Below are 22225 nucleotides of genomic sequence, written 5' to 3'. Positions count from 1 at the left end.
GATCTAATACACAGTGAAAAGCCTAAAGCAGGGGTGTCAAACATTTGACCCAGGGGCCAGATCCAGCGTGCCAAAGGGTTCAATACGACTTTGCAAAGTGTGAAAAATGCAGAAAAGTAATTAATTCCAATGTTTCAATAATCTTATGTGTTATCCTAATAATAGTAGCAAGTCCTATGCTGGATACGCTATTAAAGATCCCATATGCTTACATACAGGCTACACTGTCAAGTTTAGATTACTGTTTGTGCAGTTGCCGGCTGAAAATGTGGTTGTCATAAGGGAGAAAAGTGGACACAGTGTCAGGTTTTCCAAGAAAAAATGACCAGTTCCATTTCTTCAGAGGTATATGGGAAGCTAGAGTGCTTGATGTGTTCACATTACTTTTCAGTGCTCAAGTACTTTATTATTCAGCAACAATAAAACAATATCAGACTAATTTACCTTTACTAGCCAGACCAGAATACAGTTGAAACTGAGACATATTGTTGAAATTGCACCTATTTTCCTTAAGATACAATAGGCTGTTTTTAAAAAGAACTTGATCCTTTTTATACTAAAAGAAAGGCGCACATTTCGAAGTGTTGTTATTTATTGGTTATTATGCAGTGGTTTTACTGGTCTTGCTCACTTGAGATCAAATCAGGCTGTATGTGGTCCATGAACTAAAATTAGTTTGACACCCCTGCTCTAAAGCCAGATTCTATTGATCTATGTCACTTGATGTCACTTTGTCATTGACAGACAGTGGCATTTCCAGTGACATTATGACAGGCATTTGTGCTTTATTTTATTGTTAGTCTATTTATTACGAACGCTTGTTTTCTTTAAAAAAAACACTGTTACCAAAGATTAAACCTGCTTGATCCAGTGTAATGTGCCCATGTGTGTGTGCATATCGTTTAGTGAAGTGTGGCTGATGTATCGACAGGCAACCGTGATATTTTTACTCTAGCTGCTAGATTAATGCCAACATTGATCACATGACCAGAGCTTCCATCAGCCCTCGTTAACAGGAAGTCCATCGATCCTCAGCTTTCCGACTTCTACTGGTGGCTCCTGTCATAGAGATAGAGTGTCTAGAAGACATAGGTTTTTCTCTGCTTTTTACCTTTTATTGATACAGAAAGTGCTGGATTTAGGTCATAATATATACAGAGGTATATTGTCTTTAGTGTTAGGTTACTTATGAATGCAGGATATCTTTGTCATATTGTTTCACAGGTCCTTAGAATGGCTCCACAGCTTTCGTTCTCCATAAATAAATTGTGCTGGAATAATTTTACTGCTCCTTATGTCTCATCAAGAGCTGTCCTGCAAATTCGACATCCAGTCTGATGTGTAAATGGAGTAATCAGAGTCTGTGTATTTACTATGCGCTGTAATTCTGTGCTCGTGGTTTCGATAATGTTCTGCCCCACACTGTGAGGGAGAGAGTCAGCTGCAGTGGGAAACACTCCCTATCCAGCCAGAAAGAGCTCACATCTACAGCTTCATCATGACTATATCACTTTCTGTACATGCTTGATATAATAAATATGTCTTGTTCTTCAAACAGTTGGCACTAAACGAGGAAAACAGACTGAAAATAAGTTTACTTTAAAGGTGTGCCTAAAGATAAAAACATGCAACATGAAGTGATGATTCTGCATTTCTTTTTATTTCATAGACCAGGGTGTGAGGAAAATATCAGGCTTCTCCTCCATTTCTCTCCTCCTCACAGAGTAAAAAAATCTAGTATAAAACAAGATCCATATCTTACATCTGTGGTTAAGAGTATTATTATTATTATTTGGCACATTAGCAAATCTTGTGTCAAACGTGTGTAAGATTACTGGAATAATAAATACAAATTCCATTTTAAGGAATAAATCTTCCTTATATTTGTCTTTTTTTTTTTTTTTAAACAAACCCCCAAAACAATAATAAATATATTCCTACTTAAATTCATTTTCACAGTTTACACACACACACACACACACACACACACACACACACACACACACACACACACACACACACACACACACACACACACACACACACACACACACACACACACACACACACACACACACACACACACACACACACATTCACACACACACACATTCACACACACACACGCACACACACACACTTACACACAAACACACAAACACACTAGACTGGATCCTTTACTAAAGGTTGAGAGTTTCTCAAGAGATCTTGTTGATTCGTGCTTATTTGAGATTTAGTAATAATAAGTCTTGATTTGATACTCGTGCAGCCCAATAATATAAATACATTGCAGTTTAATCTTTAAATTGGTTCTTTCTTTTGTGCGTCACAGAAACGGAAACTACATATGACCTGATCAAATATTGTTCAGGGTTAAATTAATAATCCTAATCAGCACATTAAATTTGCCCTATGTTATTTCTTTGTTTCCTCTTTTTTCCACTTTTACCTTGCTTTTTAATCATCGTGTCTCTTTCCCTCCCATCCTACCTGATATAGTCTTGTGGCTTTAATAGTCTTCTTTGTCCTGCCCACCCCTACTGGCGAGACAGACGAGGACAAGAATGAAAAGAGTCCAGATCTCAGAGAAGGCCCATTATCATTCAGTAGTTTCAATAATAATCAAGAGGCTTTTCAAAAATGTGTGCAGTCTTAAATGTGTCTTTGATGCTCATTAGGCGTTAATGCTCCATTCATTGTAGAAGTGGTTCAATATTTTCATAAATGGGAAAGGCATTTTATTTTATGTTCCCGATAATGGAGGAAAGAATTGAATGAAGCTGTTCCGAGAAAAAGATTGTGTAATAATGTGACAGTACTGCACAGTCAGGCAGAGTCAGTATGCATGTGTTATTTGGAGCAATCAATACCGTAAAGTAATGAAAGGTGTGAAAATATTTGGGGCTATCTATACCAGTGCATCAAAACATTTTGCTAGAAATTAGCATGACCTTAAATGCATTGCTTTATCTTCTGTGAAGTTTAAACAAGTGCCTAATGATAATTTCACCTCTGCTCTCTGTCCATGGTGCTGAAAGAAGTGCAAAAATATATTCTGTAAATTATGACTACATGCAAACATTAGGCATTGTGAATGTGAAAGAGATCTATATGTCTGTTAAACAGTCTTCAAGCATAGCACTGTAGGTCCTTGACATCATGTCACATAACTTGGCTTTTTACTGGAACAATGCTCCTGGCTTTGATGCCCCTCCTCCAACCTTGTTTTGATTTCGGAGCATCAGATGAGGACCCAGTGACTAAAATTATGTAGGCCATGTAGCAATGTCGGCCTATCTAATTGATTATATCATTTCTTTTTACGTTTACTTGACAGAGAAATGTTACTGGTTATGTTGCACATTCAGATTTACACAAAATATAACAATTAAAATATGAAATATGATCTATGAACTATCAATCATTATATTTGAGATGTCAAGCACTATTGTGTCTTGTCTTTGTCTTGTCTAGTCTATGCATGGGATAGTGAGAAACAAAATTTCCAATTCCTTTTATGTCTTGTTCATGTGAAGAATTGACAATAAAGCTGACTTTGACTTTGACTTTGAACTGAAAGCTCCACCCTGAACAGACATTAAGTAAATGAATTAATCCCAATCTTTCACTGTTCACTTTAACCAAACATGTCAATGCAGGAAATTTAATGTACAAGAATAATTTCACTATAAATAATTGTCAATTTACTTCAGGAAAAAGGTTTCTAGAATTACTTCTTTGACCACTGTCAATACCAACATTCCCAGTCAGAGAAAGGGTTAAAAGTAAAACAAGGCAATGTTTGCTTGGGCCCACAGATCACTCATTCTCCCTGTGAAAACCCAAGATGCTTCTTCTTCATGTCAAAAATACTGGTGAAATAAACTCAGCAGAGGTATTAATTACCAAATAGTTGAACCACTCGTGAATCCTGCAAGCAAACGCAATGAGAATCTTTTATGAACAATATAAAAGACACGTTATAAATGATATGAATGATCTGATTCTGATAAATAATACAAATATGCTCCCTGTTTGCCAACCCATTTGATCTTTCTGCCCAACTCCCCGCTGTTCTGCTAGAGTTTCAGTTCCCCCAATTTCTATACGATGAAATATCAAAACCAGCCCATCCACTGTATTTATTTAGAAATAGCCCATTGCTGTTTGTGGTTGTTTTATTTCTTATTGAATTGCTTGTGCAGAGAAATGCACTCTGGTGGAAACAGCCAGATGTCTGCTCAGCCATTTCTGGAAATATTGTAACACTTCCAATCCCAATGCAAACCCTACTTTGACATAACCAACATGGTGATAAAGTATCTAACCCACTGCTGACAATATGCACGACTCCCTGAAGCACCGCCGCCGCTACCCCAGCGGTCATCTAGTATATTTAAAGTGTACTTATACTGGAACGTGTCCAAATTGCACCACTGGACTGGTGTAATTAGTGGCTGTCAATGTCAGCTTTGGATTTAATAAGTAGATATCTTCTAAATCTCAGTTATTTGTCTCAACTTACAGTCCTCACTTTTTTGTTTATTGCAGTAGACATCTGTATTACATTTTTCATGATATAAAATGCTAATAGCAGAATTAATAAACATTTTCTAATACATATTTCTTGATTTTGGTGGCATATAGTTGGCATCCTCTCATGTGACATGCATGAACGTGTGTATATTGTTCTGTCCCAGGGCTTTGAGCTCTTTGATGCCGGGTCTCTTAAAGCAATATAAAAAAGAATGACATCATTCAGCCCAGCTTAGGGGTTCCCCATTTCGTGACATTTGCGTATTGGATCCATTTTCCAAATGAATGATTTCTCGAGTTGCTCCCTAATGGATTGAATAGTATTTTAAATGAGAATTTTCCCATTTAAGGAATTGAGTCCCACTTCTATGATATTACCCCTCTTCCCACAGTGAAAGTTGAAACTATTGTGCTGTTATAAGCCAAGGCTTTTAACGTACCTACAGTCTGATATACCTGTATGTTTCATCCTCCCACATTTTTTTTTACTCTTATTTCTTTAGCTCTGTGCCTCTCACCAGAACACATACAGATATGTTTGTTTTCTCTGCTGGAGTTTTAACAGTTTCTGTGTAGCCCTACTGCAGTTTGCAATATCCCACAGCTCCAATGAGTGGTAACAGTATGTGACCCACGGCAATAGTGCAATCCACCCACCCCGCTACCTGTGTACACATCCTGTCAGTTAAACGCAAAACGCTGCAGATCGAAAACTCAATTTCAAATCAGTAAAGCACAAGTTCCTTTTTTACTCTGTACAGTAGTATTCACATGTACAATCACATTTAGATCTGAAAAGAGGCGACCTCTCTGTCATTTTATCGTCATCTCTTGCAGTGTCTTTTATTTCCTATGTGCAATCGCTTATGTCTACAGAGACAGGATGTCACAGTCTTTTTTCCTCATAGGAATTAAAGAAAACAAAAAAACCGGAGTGAAACTATTCACTATCTGATCCACAAAGAAGTGACACTTTAATACATACAGTAAATGACACTGCTAAATCAGTTTCTGGTTAATGAATACAAGTTCAAGTTCACAGCTCTTGGCAAGGACTAATGTTGTTTACTACAAGAAAACACACAATAATGCACAACTACAGTATACACATCACATAGGAGCTCAATGTGTGGGTGGGTTTGTTTGTTTTTTGGTCTCTCAGTATTTAAGTTCACACATTCTACATAGGGAAAGCAAAAATAAAGAAATTTAGATTCAGTTTGAAAATTTAAAAAATGTAATTAAAAAAATTTAAATTGACGCAATTCATTTAACCAATGACCAATTATTGGAACAACAAAATATGGTGTATTTAATATAGTACCTTGGGTCATTAGAGTCAATATTCTGTATAATAAAAAAGATCTTATTACTCACTGAGTCAATACAGAAGTCTTAATTTCTGCCCACCTGCATAATAAAATTATTAGAATAACACATTTATGAATAATAAACCAGGTTTGTAATCATGTGTGACTACAGTATAAACTCAATAGAACAAAATAAAGACAGTTTTCCTCTCCTTAGTATGCCTGCTCATTCTGTGTATCCGCACTGACTCTTTCTGTTACGGTTGAAGATCCACTAAGCAGCCCATTCTCCATTCATTTTCTGTGAGACATGAGCAGTTGTCAGCAGTTGTGCAGTGGTTTGCGTTGCAAACTAAGTGATGATGTTGGGATTTCCCACACAAACTCATTACCTGTCAGGACACTGACAAGAAAAACCCAGCCCTGTGTAAGAAATGGAATATTGTGCTTTGAGCTACAAAGATCAATTTATGTGTGACTGTAGACATCCTTTTTGCTCATTCGATTGGGATTGAATTTATTTTCATTAACTCTATGTCCTATTAATTAAGAATTTACATATCTGAGCTCTTCATATATCCATACATGTTGGTCAGTGATAATTTTCTATTTACTTGACATGCCTGAAAGTGACCCATTTTAGAGGGAAGACTGCTGAACCCAAATTCATCATGAATTCATCACTTTGTGTTACAGACCCACAAGAGTGAGAGCAGCAGGGGTCAAACTGACAATTAAAAATCTTTTTAAAGCTCTCTTGTGAAATGCAACAGATTTTTGTAATATAACTGAAAGCAAGCTGAATAATTAATTTGATGCAGAAGTTTGAGCAGACAGGTTATCTTGTTTCTGGATGCTGTGTGGTTGTTGTTTCCTGATTGTGTGGCTTCTAAGTTTCCCTCTTAGGAATAAATTACATTCATTATTGACGTTTTCATCATCAGTATTTATGGCTCGTCACTGTGCCTATGAATGAATAAATAGTGCATTCTTTTTTCTTTTCTCCTGGAGAGAAATGCATGATTCTGCCACCACAGGCATCACCTTAAGCTAAAACAGCAGTGATATTACACTTGTCTGCTTTTAAATTATAGCTGGAATATGATGTGAATAAAAATTATTTTAGCTGCTATTAATCGCTGTTGTACTGTACCAGTATCATACAGATGAGCTTTTAGACAAATATCAAAAATAAGGACCTTGTAGAACAGATTCATTGTTTTAATGTAGACAAAATGCATTCCTATGTTGGCTGATTTTTGCAGTATATCCTTTTGACCTTTTGCACATGAGCCAATACTGATTAATTAATAACTATTGGAAATGCTTTTGAATCCCATTAAAATTCAGGCTTGAAAAACTAATTTTGCATTAATGGAAGTTTATGGCAGGAATGACAGATACTGTCTTCCCCTGAAGGTGATAATCAACAATAACAACACTAAAAAAGACAGTTTTTTTTATGCACTGTTTTGGTACCATACCAGTACTTTTCTCTTTTTGTTTGTATCCTCTCAGTTTGGACGTGATTCTCAACTATTAGCCATAGCAACGCTTCATGAAACTGCTGTAACATCATCTTTAATGAGACACTTGCTGAATCCTTTCATCGGTGAAACATCTGCACATCTGTATGGTGTATTGTACAGCATAGTCAACGTAGTGGGCAGTGTGGTTTTGCAGGCCGTCATTTATGAAAATCTGAATCGAATGAATAAAAATTGTGGCTGCTATCGACGGTAGCTCGGTAATTTGAAAATGGCGGGCTTGTGCAGGATGTCCTGTCCCCCTAGTGACAGTTCTTTCTGACAAATCAGTGGTCTGCGGTATTTGTTCGACTCGCTTGGGACCTCAACTGAGGGGGTACCAAAAATAGCACCAGGTACTAAGCACAGCTTTTCTTAATGGAAAACCTAAAAAGAGAGAGTTAAGTGGGGCTGTATCACACAGTGGAAAAGTGGCAGTAGTCATATTGACTATGTTGCCCTTCACTCAAACATAAACTCATGTACACACATGAATTTATAAGCTGACATATATACACACACACAAACACACACACACACACACACACACACACACATACACACACACACACACACACACACACACACACACACACACACACACACTCAAACATTATTTTGTGTTAATCCTACATTTAAGTCCTTTTTTTTTAGTTTTATTAGTTTACTGTCTTAAGCTACAGCTCAAACACTTAATCTTCTCTGTACTTAATGTGCTATTCTGGCAGTATTGTGAGATGCCATGACATTATAATCTGACATAAATACATAAATATTAGGATTAAAGTCCAGGTATCTAAGAATGTGGCAGCAATGTACAAAAAATGTAATTATCTATAGAAAAAAGAAACGTGAGTGAGTGATGAGTGAAAAAAGCAACACAACCTTTTCCATTTATGGGGATAATCAAATGTCCCGAAACACTAAATTCAAGCTCTACAAAAAGAGCTTGCAACAACATTGTTGTGTAGGAGAGTTTTTATGTCTATATAAGTGCATGCATGCCACTATAAGGGATAACAGTCCAGACACTGACCTTATTCCAACTCCTGTTGTTGTTAATACATGTCAACTCACACTTACTCCACTGAAATGTCCCTCTGTTATCATGTTGTATGCTTTACTCACTGGATGTAAATATGAGGGACGTTGAATTGAGTTAAGCCTGTCACTCTTTAGCAGGCATTACGTCACAGAAAAGACATTTCCAGATGACTTTCATTTTTGCTTTCTTAGGCTATGGATCCTTTAATAATCCTTTACAGGTTAGTTACAGTCAGGATCAGCTACTTAGCATTTTTGCATTACTAATTCTAACATTAATGATTCCATTGTTTCATCTCACTTAAGTCCAAAAACGTAAACCTTTTATGCCTGGTGCATAAAAATAACACATTCAATTTGAAACACAGAGGCATCATTTTCATGCAAACACCGAGGATGAACACTTGTTTTAGATCAGCAAGAGTTTCTTCTATCACTGTGTGGTACCTTAGAGAAGACGCAGAGAAGAAAGTGTCCTGACTATAAACTTGACAAGTTGTCAGCTATCGACAATGTGGCTCTCAGTCACACACCCGTAAAACAAAACAGCAACACAACCTTTAAATCTGTATCATGTGTGCGTTTTGTCCTCTCGTCACATTTGTTCTCGTACTGATGAAGTAGCAATCATTTATCCAAATACACACACATCAATGAACTTCTAACTTTTGAGGGCATAAATACATTCTTTCCTTTTTCCATAAACCTGACAGTTGTATTGCTATATTATATATTATTATATATTTTAGCATACTAAACCTAATCCTGTTCTTAATTGACAATTACTATTTTATATGAATAATATTCCTCTTCCTTGACTTTTCACTTTGCCAAAGTCTCACAGGAAATCCCAGGAACCAGTTTAGTTCTTCTGACCTTAGTTCTTCGTGCCAAAAAAATCCCAGCTCTGTGGATGATACTTTCAGATGGCCTAGGAAGTGCTGACTGTGAAAAACAAAAAAAGGTTTCAGCCCAGTTAATTTCACTCAGTGTTGTGCAACATAGAACAACAAAATTACTCTGTGTTTCAAACAATGCTATGGTTTTTAGTGTTATTGAACCAATTTGCCTTATCTTCACCATTCTTTTGATGCTGCAGGAATGCATAAAAATGACTTTTAGTAACTGAATTGTGCTCCTGTGGCTCCACACTTCCTGGAACTATATGGTTTAAAAGGGCTGTTATTTTGAAGAACATTTTAACCTCAACCAGGGCTGCTGAAGAATGAAGGCCCACAGAAAGTGAGTTGATAAAGCTGAGAAAAAGACAGTATCAACACTTTTTTTGAATACCTTTAGTGCTACCTACATCAATAACTCACCTCAGATAAAGTGACCAATGTTTCTTTAACCACTGTATCACAACCAACCAACTGTATCATCCCTGATTTGTTTTTGTCTGTCTTGATTTAAAAACATCCTCTGCCTTTTTTGTCTTTCATCTGGGCCAAGCTCTTGTTTTTCATGAGGAAACTACACTGAGGTTTGTGGTGAGACATAGTGAAACACACACACATCAGACATACACCAACACACAGGACTTTACCAGAGGAATGCATGGAGACATAGAAAGACAGAGAGAGGGATACAGTAGAAGGGGCGTGAATAGGAAAGATGAATAGCAAGGCAAGGGATGGTAACAGAGGCCCAGCCATGTGGCCTGTTATTCAGATAGAAATCAAGTTAAAACAGCATAATGACAGAGTAATCCTAAATGTAGTATAATCACACAGCTCTGTGTTTCTCCGTCTACTTACCTCCGGCCCCCAGGCACTCCAAATAACTCAACCTTGAGCTCTGAATGCTTTCTGCTGAGAACACCTCTTCTCATTTTTCAGTTTACTGAGATGAAGAAACATTTTTCTTGAAGTAGGCGAGGTAATTGCGTAGTTTATTTTGGCATTCATAATGTGCAGATCAGTACCAGCATGATGATATCGCCTTTGCTCGTTCATATAATTTTGTGACTTCTTTAACTTCTTCATTTCCAAGCTGAACACAGCAATCTTTGCCAGTTAAATAAGACATGAGTGCCAGCTAATAGCCTTTTGTAAGATGCAGTAAATGACTCAAACATTGGTAGACATTAAAGAAACAAGTGAGAGGCAATGCATAAAAGTAGGTGGCTTATTCAATTTCAGGTTGAAGGGTTGTCTTTATAAAACTGAATCAGGACATGAACAGAACACTTGTTGGTGTGACAGCATTTCACTGAGGCAATTACAGTTTAAGGCTCTATCATTTCAGTATCTTAATGGAATTTGAATGCCTTTTTATTGGAACATACACTGTTATTCTGATTTGCTGTGCTTCATTGGTTGCTATGGATCTTCTGTGGTCACCAGTTAGAAATCTTTGTCTTATGAATATTATGTAATTGATGTGTAGTTATTTCCCAGGAGGGAAACTGAACTCATCATATGATAGTTGCTCCGGATCGATTTTATCTCAGATACATTCAAGTGAAGTGGGAGTTTTCATTTCATTTTCTTATATAAATGACATGAATACTCTATACATAATATATTCCTTGTTTAACAAACATTTATTTACCACATCTCTCGAAGAACACACACACACACACGCACACACACACACACACACACACACACACACACACACACACACACACACACACACACACACACACACACACACACACACACACACACACACACAGTAACTGTATACCCAAGGAGGGCAGTACTTACTTTAATTTGATATGTATAAGACTATTTGACTACATTAACCATCACATGTCTTTTCTGAGTGCCCTGCTTTATGTTAGGACGATACTTTTTATTGTGTTTGTTGGTGCATGCTGTTGCTGAAGCATTTCCCAGAAATTTAAGCCATTTTTCATACTTTTTTGCTTTCTAACAAATTTTAAAGATATGCTTTTCAAATAAAATAAATTGATACAGAACAAAGCCTTTTTTTTTCTTTCGGATAATCCTGCCCCAGTTCAGCCACTTCCTGCTGTTTCAGAAGCCTGTAGGGTATTAGAAGGCTGAAGTTAGCATTTGGTGAACTTTTGTATGGGAGGTCACACTCCGCTAATCCTGTTTGTAATCAAGTCTTTCTTCTTTCTGTGGTCCAGTAAAGGACCATGTTGTCTTTGGAACAATCACAATCGCTGTTTATCGCCCGGGGTCAAGCTGTTTGGAGTTATTTAGCGTATTAAGTATGCCTGTTTGGTTTGTCGTTTGAACTGCGCTCACCATGCTTTGATGATTAGCCTGTGGCTTTGTTTCCATGTCAAGGCTGTTTTTGTCGAAGTGTGGTTGTAGGCGTTTTAGAGATGGTGCGATAACTGCTGTTGTTTAGATGTTTGGATTACGGGTGGAAGAGATAAAAGTAATGGCTGAAGTGCTGTTTTAAGGTCCAATTGATTTATGTTATGGTTTTGTTTAAGCCACAGAATAACACTCTGTATTTAAATCTTATATTTGAAATGTAACTCTTAACCTAATGCAAGACAAGATCACTTTATGCTGCTATAAGGATGATTAATCCATCTCTATCTCTGTTCTTGTCTCCCTCTCTCTCGGACTCCCTCCGTAGCCCCTGCAGAGCCATTGCTGTGCAAGTTTGCTGACGGAGGCCAGAAGAAGAGGCAGACCCAGGTCAAGTATCCCCAGAATGGCCGACCGTGGACACGGGAAGGAGAGGTGAGACTTTAAAGTGTACTTAATGATCAAAAAACGCCCAGCAGTACCCATCGTAAAAGATCCACTTCAGCAGTCACGGCAGCTTTTTCTTCAAACACAGTGGAAAAGGCAAATTGTAACACAAGAACCCTGTCTTTCAATAATTTTGGTACAGCATAATCCTTTTTACCCTCTGCTGCTATAAAAGAAAGCAACATAGCTTTTTTCCTCAGGCAGAACTGTGCTGCAGCAGACTATTTCTAAATCTACGATAGCGTTTCACTTCTCACAGTCAGAATGAGTACACTGTTCCTGCTGAGAGGGTTTTAACAAGGAAATAGTAAAGTTAACAAAACTGAAAGTGGTGTTATTCTAACTTAGTCTCAAGTATGAGTATATCCACAAACCTATTCTAACCCTTTTCCTACTCAGCTTTCTAGCAACATCACAACAGTAATCCTATCATAATAGTCAAAGAGGTGAGAGTGACATACTGTTGAATACAGTACAACCAATTGTACTGCAGCATTTCATGGCTCACTGTCAACACCTGCTTCACAGAAAACATTACAATACTGTTACGTCTAAAATGTCATCATTTTCATAAACTTTGAATATCTGGCTAATGATCCCTTTGACACCAGTTTCTTTTTTCACATTTTATAATCAAGTTTCAATAACTTGACTGGCCCCCCTACAGGGTCATTATCCACTTTCATTTCCAATAACATACTGTAGACCGAATTAGAGATGCTGCTGACAGTATGAAAGCTTGCATGTACAAAGGTTGTTAAATTTAAAATACAAGGTTTTAGCAAGACCCCAATACCAACTTGTTTTTCCTTTTGTTGTAGCTCTCACATCCGTCTGTCATCTTCAGAAGAAATGAAACATTGTGCAGCGGATTGAAAGCGGATTGACTGTTTCACAATGTAGGGAGTTCAGAAGTTGTTAGTGTCGATACCAAAGCCTTAATTTACAGAACAAGGGAAAGTGAATAATAATGTCACCACCCACACACAGAGTGCAGTTTTTAACAGTTTCCCAACGTTTGCATTATATGGAGGTTGGGAAAGAGCATGAAATGAAATGAAACCAGGCTGAACCAACTGTGTGTTAAACCAAGCGCTGCCACAACAAAAACAGGACGCCACAGTAAGTGCATGACCTTCATGTGTGTAGCAGACACAGATTGCGTTTTTTGTTTTTGTAAGAGCAAAGAGGGGCTGAATACATCAAGCCCTAATTAAAATTAGAGGCTCTGGTGTAAGTGATTCTTTTTTTCAATCCTGTTGTCAACATTTGTGAATTGTCAGTTGGACCTACAGTATAATTAATGATCAGTGGGATTACTCACACATTTGTCAGAGGCCCCAACTCCTGACACTTCTCACTTGGCCTTGCTGGGGAAAAGCATCTCTTCAGAGGTTTATGCATTTGTCTGAGCCCGGTCTCAGAGTCCAGGCAGACTAATAGAGGCATCTGGCCATGGATGTGCTTTGAGGGGCCTCACTGCGTCCTCGCAGTCAGTCGACCCTAATCTCCCAGAACCTCACTCCTAAATGAGTCTGGCCTTGGGACTGTCACATGAGCACATATTACACACACAATCACTCACACATAAAATTTGTGCACAGAACCACATATAGGATACACATGGGTGGACAATGCTGCAACAGGTCCCTGGGCACAGACATGTAAAAGCCCCCCCACCAAAGACACCCAGACTGAAAAAGATACATGAATACAAACGACACAGCCTTTCTCATTGTGTCCATTTTGCATCTTGCCATAGTCATGTTGCAATTTTGTGACTCTTTGTGGTAATTGTGTGTCTCTTTGTTGTTGTTTTGTGTCACTTTGAGGTTGTTTTGTTTCTCTGTAGTAATTTTGTGTCTCTTCTTAGTTGTCTTAGTGGTAATTTCAGTACTCTTTGTAGCCATTTTGTGTCTCTTTGTAGTTGTTTTGTGTTAATTTGTAGTTATCTTTGTGGTGGCTGTGTGTCTCTATGTAGTCATTTGTGTCTCTTTGTAGTTGTTTAGCATTTTGTTGTAGTATGACAGACTTTCCAACAAAAGATAGTAATTTCAAACAGATGCTCTGGTTCCAGGGGCCCCCAGAGCCTTTGGGACCTTGGGCCCCTGAACTTGTTCCATGTAGGTCCATTCAATAATCCTTCCATGAAGAAACATTGTGAATGCACACACAGAGAGATAGATAAGTATCACATCTGTAAACATACACAGTCGTGCACCAATGCTGACATTATACAGCAGTGAGGAATGTTGTTTAGTCTTTGCCGTTAGATCAAACTCCAGAGTTGATATCCTCTTAAATCTTTTGTTCAAAAAGATAATTCAAGGGAAGACGCATTGAATACAAATTAAGCTCGAGGTGAAAACTAGGATTATTGTGTATCTGCTTTAAATCAGAAGTTTGTTTAAGAGCTGGTATGAAAATGAATCCTGGGCTTTGGAGTGATTCATTTCTGCTATTTTATGTCATCAATGTCTGGATCTCCTTTTTATTGGTTGTGCAGTCTATATTCCCCCAGTCCTAGCTAGAAACAATGTTAGAGGGGAAAAAAAGCAAACATCGTGGCAGAGTTCAGCATCAGGGCGCAATTTGGAAAGATGAGACTTGTGTGGAAGAAAGAACAAGACTGGTGTAGGGCCGCAGATGGGGGGGGGGGGGGGGGGGGGGCAATCGAAGGGAAAGATTAGAGGACTTAAAACACTATTGTTGCTTTAACTTTCTTCCAACATTGCCAAGAAGCAGTCAAGTGGATGAATATCTTTTTAACAGCTCGGCAGCGAGAAATGCAGTCTCATTCATTTGCACATGATAGGGGAGGTGAGACACAGATAGAAAAACATTAAAGAGTCGAAGAAGCTTCCCGTAATGATAAACACTTGACTTAATGAGAACAACATTTAATGGAGAGGAGGAGGGACAGAGAGTACTTTATACTCTTGTAGTTGGAGTTTATTCTGACGCTGATATAATGCAGCTGGAATGCACAACCTCATCCTACTCATTTATACTGAGTAGTGTAGTAATAAGTGAGCCCCGTCAATGGTGGAGAATGCAATAGGATAATGTAACCCAGTATCACGCCGAAATGTGAAATGTATACGTTTGTCCACCGCAAAAAGCTAGAGTCTCATATTTTGCCTGACCAAAGCGTGAAGGGTACAGGCAAAACCACGAAACCGTAAGTGAAAAAACAACGATTTTAGCCGACACAAGGTGACGGTTAAGGTTAGGCATGAAAAACACTTGTTTAGGATTAGATATAAGGCCATGGATTGGTTTAGAATGGACAGGAATTGAATCCCACTCCTCTGGCTTAAAGTCCTGTGTTTTTGTGCAAGCTGCAGTCAGCGAAATAGAGCTTGGTCTTGTTTTGACTGACTGAGTAGTTTTGGTGCATGTTGGCCGCCTTCAGTTTCCTGACTGACGGTACAGATGTTTGCTGTGACAACAAGCACTAACTGTGTATGTGACAGCTCGGACAGGCTCATTTTAAAACTAACCAGGAACTTCAGTTTCTCTCATTTTCCGCCAGATTGTTTCCTTTCTGCTCCCTTGTGTTTCCACAAAGCCATACAATTGGCAAATAGGAAATAGCTGCTCATTTTCACTCTATTTGAAACATTTTCAACTCAAGCAAATATGCTGTAACCTCAGTTCGTGGCAACTAGTGTGGGTGTCTTTCTATTGACTTTGGTCAATATATTCCACCTCTGAATATCCCCTCATGTTGTTAAATGCAAGTGAAGTGAACAACAGCATTTAAGATTAAGATAATTTGGTTTAAAAAGAGTTTTTGAACATTTGAGGCTAAGGAGCAATACATGAGAAATGTTAAGCTCCTGCAATATTTTCAATCATAATTAGTTTTAGATAGTTTTAGATAGATAGATAGATAGATAGATAGATAGATAAATAGATAGATAGATAGATGGATAGAAATACTTATTGATCGCAAGCATGGAAATTACATGAGTGCTTTTAACTGGCAGGACATCCTCAGTTGTTCTTTATTTAGCAGGTCTCTGCATCCCACTCACTTCCTTGATTGTATTGTCGAGTTTTTAAGTCCATGCTATTGTGTTCATTGTTTGTTTAACATCACAAATCATTCCACTTCCCCTCGCTACTGTCTCTCCCCCTCTCAATTCATTACCTTCACTGGCTTAACCATTCGTCAGTGCCATTTTGCTGTCAATTTAGACTAACAAATAACCATTCACACATCAATATCTTAATGAGAAAGTAACCGCAAATGATTCAAAAAGGCATATCAAGTATTTTAACCTTTTGGTTCATGTGCTTCTGTCTTTATGTCTTCCTCCAGAGTGGTATGGCGTTGACGTATGATCCCACTATGATGCAGAATGGGTAGGTGAAGTCTTTTTTTCCTCAAATTTACAAACTGTGTCTACAATTTAGATGTCCTGAAACTTTACTTTTCATCCGCATTCGGTGCCAAATATTTTTATAGCATATGTCTATGGGCCTTTATAAACCTTACACTTTCCCACATCTGCAAAGTTGCATAAATGAACACACACATCAGCCAACCATAAGCACTAATATGCAAATGAGCAGATCCCAAACATGCACACATATTAAAACAGATACAGGAGACAAGGGTCATTAACACAAACACGCGCATGCACGCATACACACACACACACACACACACACACACACACACACACACACACACACACACACACACACACACACACACACACACACACACACACACACACACACACACACACACACACTCTCTCTCTCTTTCTCTTACCCTGTCACACACTCTTGCCCTCGTTCTCACATCTGACTGGTGCAGATGGAGTATTGATTTATGCACCTATGCATACAAGCTGTCAGACGTGTAGGTTTTGATTGCAGACAGGGAAGTTGGGCGGTGTTGCAGTGCCGCTGTAAGACTTTCGTCAGCTGAGGCTATCAGCAGTGCTCTCAGGCTGAATGCAGAGAGCCGAGTCTCTGCCTGTTTCAGAGGGAAATTGGAGATCGGTCCTGTCTGCTAGGAATGCTGCTGGTGATACGATCCCAAGAGACACTTCCCTCCAGCTCTGTGTTTCTCTTCTTCTCCCTGTTCGCTCAGTCCTCCTTACTTTTTGAATGCCTTCATTCTTGTTGTTCTCTACACATTTTACATCCCTTTACCTTCTTCATTTCACCTTTAAACCTTATCATTTTCTGCTTGATTTACCATATCCTTATTTTTCATAGTCAACTGTTTTAAACTCATTCCTCTCATACCCTTCCTCTACACGTTGTTGTCTAAGTCCCTTTCTTCTTCTGATTCCCACTCCATTTCCAAGCAGATGATTTACTTACGGTCATCTCTGGTGTCCTTGTGTGCATGCTTGTGCATGTGTTAAAGCATGCTCACATGCAAGCATCTGTGCACTTGTGGTGCTTAAGCCCCTCTCCGAACCTCTCTTCCGAGGTCATCGGAGCTCCTTCCGGCGAAGCTCTAAATGACTGTGAATTGCTAATGCAGCTAATTAGAGAGGCAAAAAAGAAGGGAGGGAAGGGGGTTGAAGAAAAAGGGAGGGCCGGTTGGGTTCAATAGGAGGGCAAAGGCAAAATAACGTCAGCCCAAGGAGAAGGGAAGGGTACGAATCAATTACAGGTTTGCGAGTCTTTCCCAGCTTGAGGACGGCTGGTTTCTAGGGTCTGATGCCAATCTGATATCATTGGAAACATATGTCCCAACCAACCAGTTTGCCTTGGCTTATAGCCTGTTCCCTCTTTATCAGGGAGAGACAAAATTCACTTTCTCTGGCTCTCTTTTTCTCAATCCCTTGCCTCCTATCTGGTCTGTTTGCTGTCCTTTTTTCTCCATCTTTCTCTTTCTTTCTCCGTGCCTCTGTTATTACTTCTCTCACTCTGTCTGTATCTGTGTTGCCTTTCCTCTGTTTCTCCTGCCCACACACATGCAAACATATATTCTGTATATTTGCTCCCCCACATTTCTCCTCAGGAAAGTCAGTGAGGTCGGCTCTAAATCATTCCCTAATTTTTCAGGGCAAATTCCTGACAGTGTGGCTAGGTCACACTGGGGATTCATAGAGAGGTTTTAAATTCAATCTTGTAGTAATGTTCTGTTCGCAATTACATGTTTAGTGTATTGTTCAAACAGCCGTGCTGGAGTCCCTATTGACAGCGTGCTGCTCAGGGCTAATAGCCTCCATCAATAACCTTGGATCTGTCCTCTACCTACTATTTCTCTCTCTCAGTATACATCACTCTAATGAAAAATACGATAAACACAATCACAGAACCATATTGAATAACCCGGCTGCCTTGTCTCATTTGTATTCATCAGTGAAAGTAATACAGTATCCCTAATGCAGCTCGTACATTAATTGTAGAGTCAAAAAGATGGATCCACACTGCTACATGATCAGCAGAAGAGTTTTTTTAACTTGTCACTGATCACCACTTTGACAAACATGTTCCAGTTCTTTCTACAACGTTAATCAATCCACCATATATCTTTTCAAACTTTTAAATTTTAAGTGGCGTTGTATAAGGCTGAAACATATCATTAAATGCAGACATACAGTGCTATTGCCCAATGACAAACAAAGCTATAGGAGAAATTCAGGAGTTGAACTCCATGTCCATTCAAGGAGTTCAAATCTAAGCAAGCTAAGCCAGTGTCAACACATCTGAGATTCTATGAACACACAATCAACCTGCGTATGAATCAGAGCTGAACCTTGGCAAGAAAAAATATATAGTGCTATAGTAATTCATATTTCTCTTTCTGAAGCCAAGGAAGTGAACCAAAATGTATTGTGGAAAAGTAGAGAGTAACCATTGTATCTATACTCTTTATGTACCTGTATTAGGCATAAAAGTCTGTGTGAAGCACAATCACACTCTGGAGCTCATCACTGGCCTGGACTTCAATAGTTCAAAAATATTTAAGGCTTTGCATCTGGCAGCTGACTTCAAAATCACTGACCAAACAAATGTAATGTGAAATAGAAGCAAGTGACCCATTTCACCCTTGAAATGGGATGTGTGGCAGTGTCACAGTGCAGTAGCACACCTAGGTTTTCCTGTCTCTGGCTTGTTGCCGAGCCTGGCTGTCATCTCAGCTGAAAGAAAAGATTGGATATTGTACACTCTCTTATGTGTGATACAGATCTTTAGGAATAAAAGTACAACAAATGATAAATAATGTGATATTTGGCAGTAGTAGTTTGAAATTACCTTTAAAACTAAACCAACAGTGTGTTTGTTTTTCTTTAGTACTTTTCTTCGCCAATTAAGCAATACTTGATTTTTGGCAAGTTCATTTATATTCAATTGTGGCTATCAGAGATAGATAGGGGAGGGCTTCTCTCTGTCTTGGCCTCCCTCTTTCTCCCCTCCCTCACTCCATTATTCAGTCAACAGACACTTTGGGATCGATCGGGCACAGCAACGCGGCCTGGCAGATGAAACATGTCCTCTCTAGGTACACAATGATAAATAAAGCACTGTGAGCCACAGCATTCTATTGCTGCAGGGTTGAGGAGTCGAAATAAAAAAAAGAGATGGAGCAAAATCAGAAGGGCAAACAAAGGTAGAGGGAGAGAAGTAAACAAAATGCAGATGTTACAGATGCAGCTTTTTCTGCTGGAATATGCGTAGGTGGGAACATAAAGGGCAATATTGAAATAATTCACCCACTCACACATTAAGGTGATAATTCATTATTATGCATAGCAGTGGAGCAGACTCCTTTGTAACATGATGTGTGCTCCGGTGCAGTGTCAAGTCTCATTCCAAGATGTCTTTGATGGTGTGGCACAGAGTGAAGCTGCAATATTTATTGTTTCCATGACAGCCTTGATGTTGTCTGATCCATTTTGTCGGCGTTGTCTTGAAGTGTACTGGGTGGTTTAAAACAAAGAAGAACAAAAGGCTAATTTTCACCTTTGCATGTGGCTACATCTGAAGAGCTAAAACAATGCACAGAAGCTCAATCTCATATTGCCAGATGGCTTGAGTATGCTCTGGCTGCACGAGTTAACATTCTGGTATAGGAGGAAAAAACACTCTTGGCTGTTTGTATTTCTTAAAACAAATCACATCTCGTCTTGGGCGGAGCTAAGCCCCGAATGCAGCGACTGTGCCCTTGCCAAACAGATAGCAGCTGTGTCGCACAGGATGTGAAGTGTTATACCCGCTCTGTACATCCAATAAGCCACACCGTTTTTGTCAGCAGTCTTTTAAAATAATCTTGGTTCAGCTTCACCCTACTTCTAAGTTTGCCAAAATGAATCATGTCAAAATGATCTTCAAACAAAACAAATATTTTCTTGTTTGCTTCCATAGGTTCTACTCTTCGCCATACAGCATCTCCACCAATCGGATGATTGCACAGACGTCAATCACACCCTTCATCGCTGCCTCTCCCGTCTCTACATATCAGGTGTGGACCCTCTCTGAAGTTAACTGTGTGATACCTGTAAGGGATCCCTGGAATTGATAAAGGCATCTTAAAGTTGTGTTAAGATTATAAACTCTGGTTTCGTTGTGTCCAAATTTCAGGGTACTTAAGCTAACTGTTAAGTGTTGTCTTAGCCACTACTACAAAGCACAAGTTCAAGCTTCAGGCATACATTTTGACTTTGCTATAAGCTTTCTGGCCAGCCAACAGATTAAAAAAAGCAACTCATGTTTAAAGTCAGACACGGCTCAACTATGGCATCCCACGGGCATATAATGAATCCTGATAGCAATGGCAAAGTGAAGTTCACAACTCTGTAGAGATAGATGGGAGTGGAGCTTTATTTTTGTAAAGAATAAATTGTTCTAAATGCTTTCCATTGTCAACAAATCCCATGAAAAGACTTTTAATAAATATATCCGACAAGTATTGTCTGTGTAGATAAAGCCTGGTACAGCGTATTTGCTCTGTGCCATGGAGCTCTACTGACAAATCACACATGTCCGCTGTCTTTATGTAGTGGCCACAGTGTCTCCATTTATGCCATTTGCACTGAACATGGACTCATGAGACCCAGTGGTGAAGGACAGCATGGCTTTCTTATCCTTGAAGATTTCCCTGCTGTAGCGCTTCTCTGACGGACAGGCAAACCCCAGTGTGAGCAGCAGGTCGGTTCATGATGCAGGAACAGTGAACCAGTATATGTGGAACGATGATGAGGTCTGCCTCAGTTGAGTTGTTCTTCAGTGTCAAAAAACTATAAAGGAGCCATACTGCATCTTTGCTTCCTTCATTACCATGAACATGCTAACTGTACAGTTTATTTTAAGTCAATCCCACATACACCATCCTGCTGCCATAATCCCTCACTAGCATAGTTATTCTCAAAGAGGGGTCTGTGGCACTCTGCTAGGGGGTCTGTGAAAAGTTTTTCACCCTGTTTCCCCTTTATTTTTTCATGATCTGATGAAAAAAAGTTGTTTTTTACATATAACTTGTCACATTCTGCCATTCCGTCAGGACCCTTTGGCATGTCTTGTCAATGCCCTGGGTAGCCCTGCACGTAACATGCATGACACTAACGTCTGCTGAAGATAATCCCAGCCAAATGCAGTATTTTCTCCTTTTTAAGTGGTGTTTGCAAAAAACTACAGTGCCCAGCTTTAGTTAAGTTAATATCAAGTTAATATTTGTGACCTGTTTAAAGCTTTCTGTCTTCCGTAGGAATGAATGGGGCTTTGTATTGAATGAAAGGAACAAAGGAAGTGTGAAAGTATTGAGAAATGGACACATTGCTGGTTTTGGTCTTTTCATGGAATCTGTTGGCATAAAAATTTTTTTTAGAATAAGAGCTGTCTCATATTCAGTAGAGTTAACAACTAACATGAGACCAGCGGTTTTGCAATATGCGGTGAATTTTGTCAGTTGATCTCGTCCACAGCAATCCTAGTCTCTAGTTTCAAAATGAATTTGTTGACATTTGTTGAAATTTACCAATTTTTTTAGGCCTTGTACTTAAAGTACAGGTCATGCAAGTAGAGCTCACTTTAACACAGAGATTAAGTTATCAGCTCTCTCGATTTAAGAACATTTTTAGTAAAGCAATGATAAAACACAGGCACTCCTCCCATTGATCTTTCATTCTTCAGCACAAATCCCCCTTTT

At 38.8% G+C, this 22225-nt stretch overlaps 1 protein-coding gene across 1 annotated transcript in view; it reads left to right on the top strand.

Moving 5' to 3' along the window:
- LOC310950462 (RNA-binding motif, single-stranded-interacting protein 3-like) overlaps positions 1-22225 on the top strand; it is a 131562-nt gene that overhangs the window by 96749 nt on the left and 12588 nt on the right. Inside the window, exons 7-9 of the mRNA XM_083918287.1 lie at positions 11981-12087; positions 16427-16470; positions 20446-20542. Coding sequence (XP_083774413.1) covers positions 11981-12087; positions 16427-16470; positions 20446-20542 — 248 coding nt within the window. The remainder of the gene's footprint in view (positions 1-11980; positions 12088-16426; positions 16471-20445; positions 20543-22225) is intronic.

The sequence above is a fragment of the Echiichthys vipera genome, assembly GCF_963691815.1.
Source record: "Echiichthys vipera genome assembly, chromosome: 8".
Classification (NCBI taxonomy): domain Eukaryota; kingdom Metazoa; phylum Chordata; class Actinopteri; order Perciformes; family Trachinidae; genus Echiichthys; species Echiichthys vipera.
This window is presented reverse-complemented; position numbering and strand designations above follow the sequence as displayed.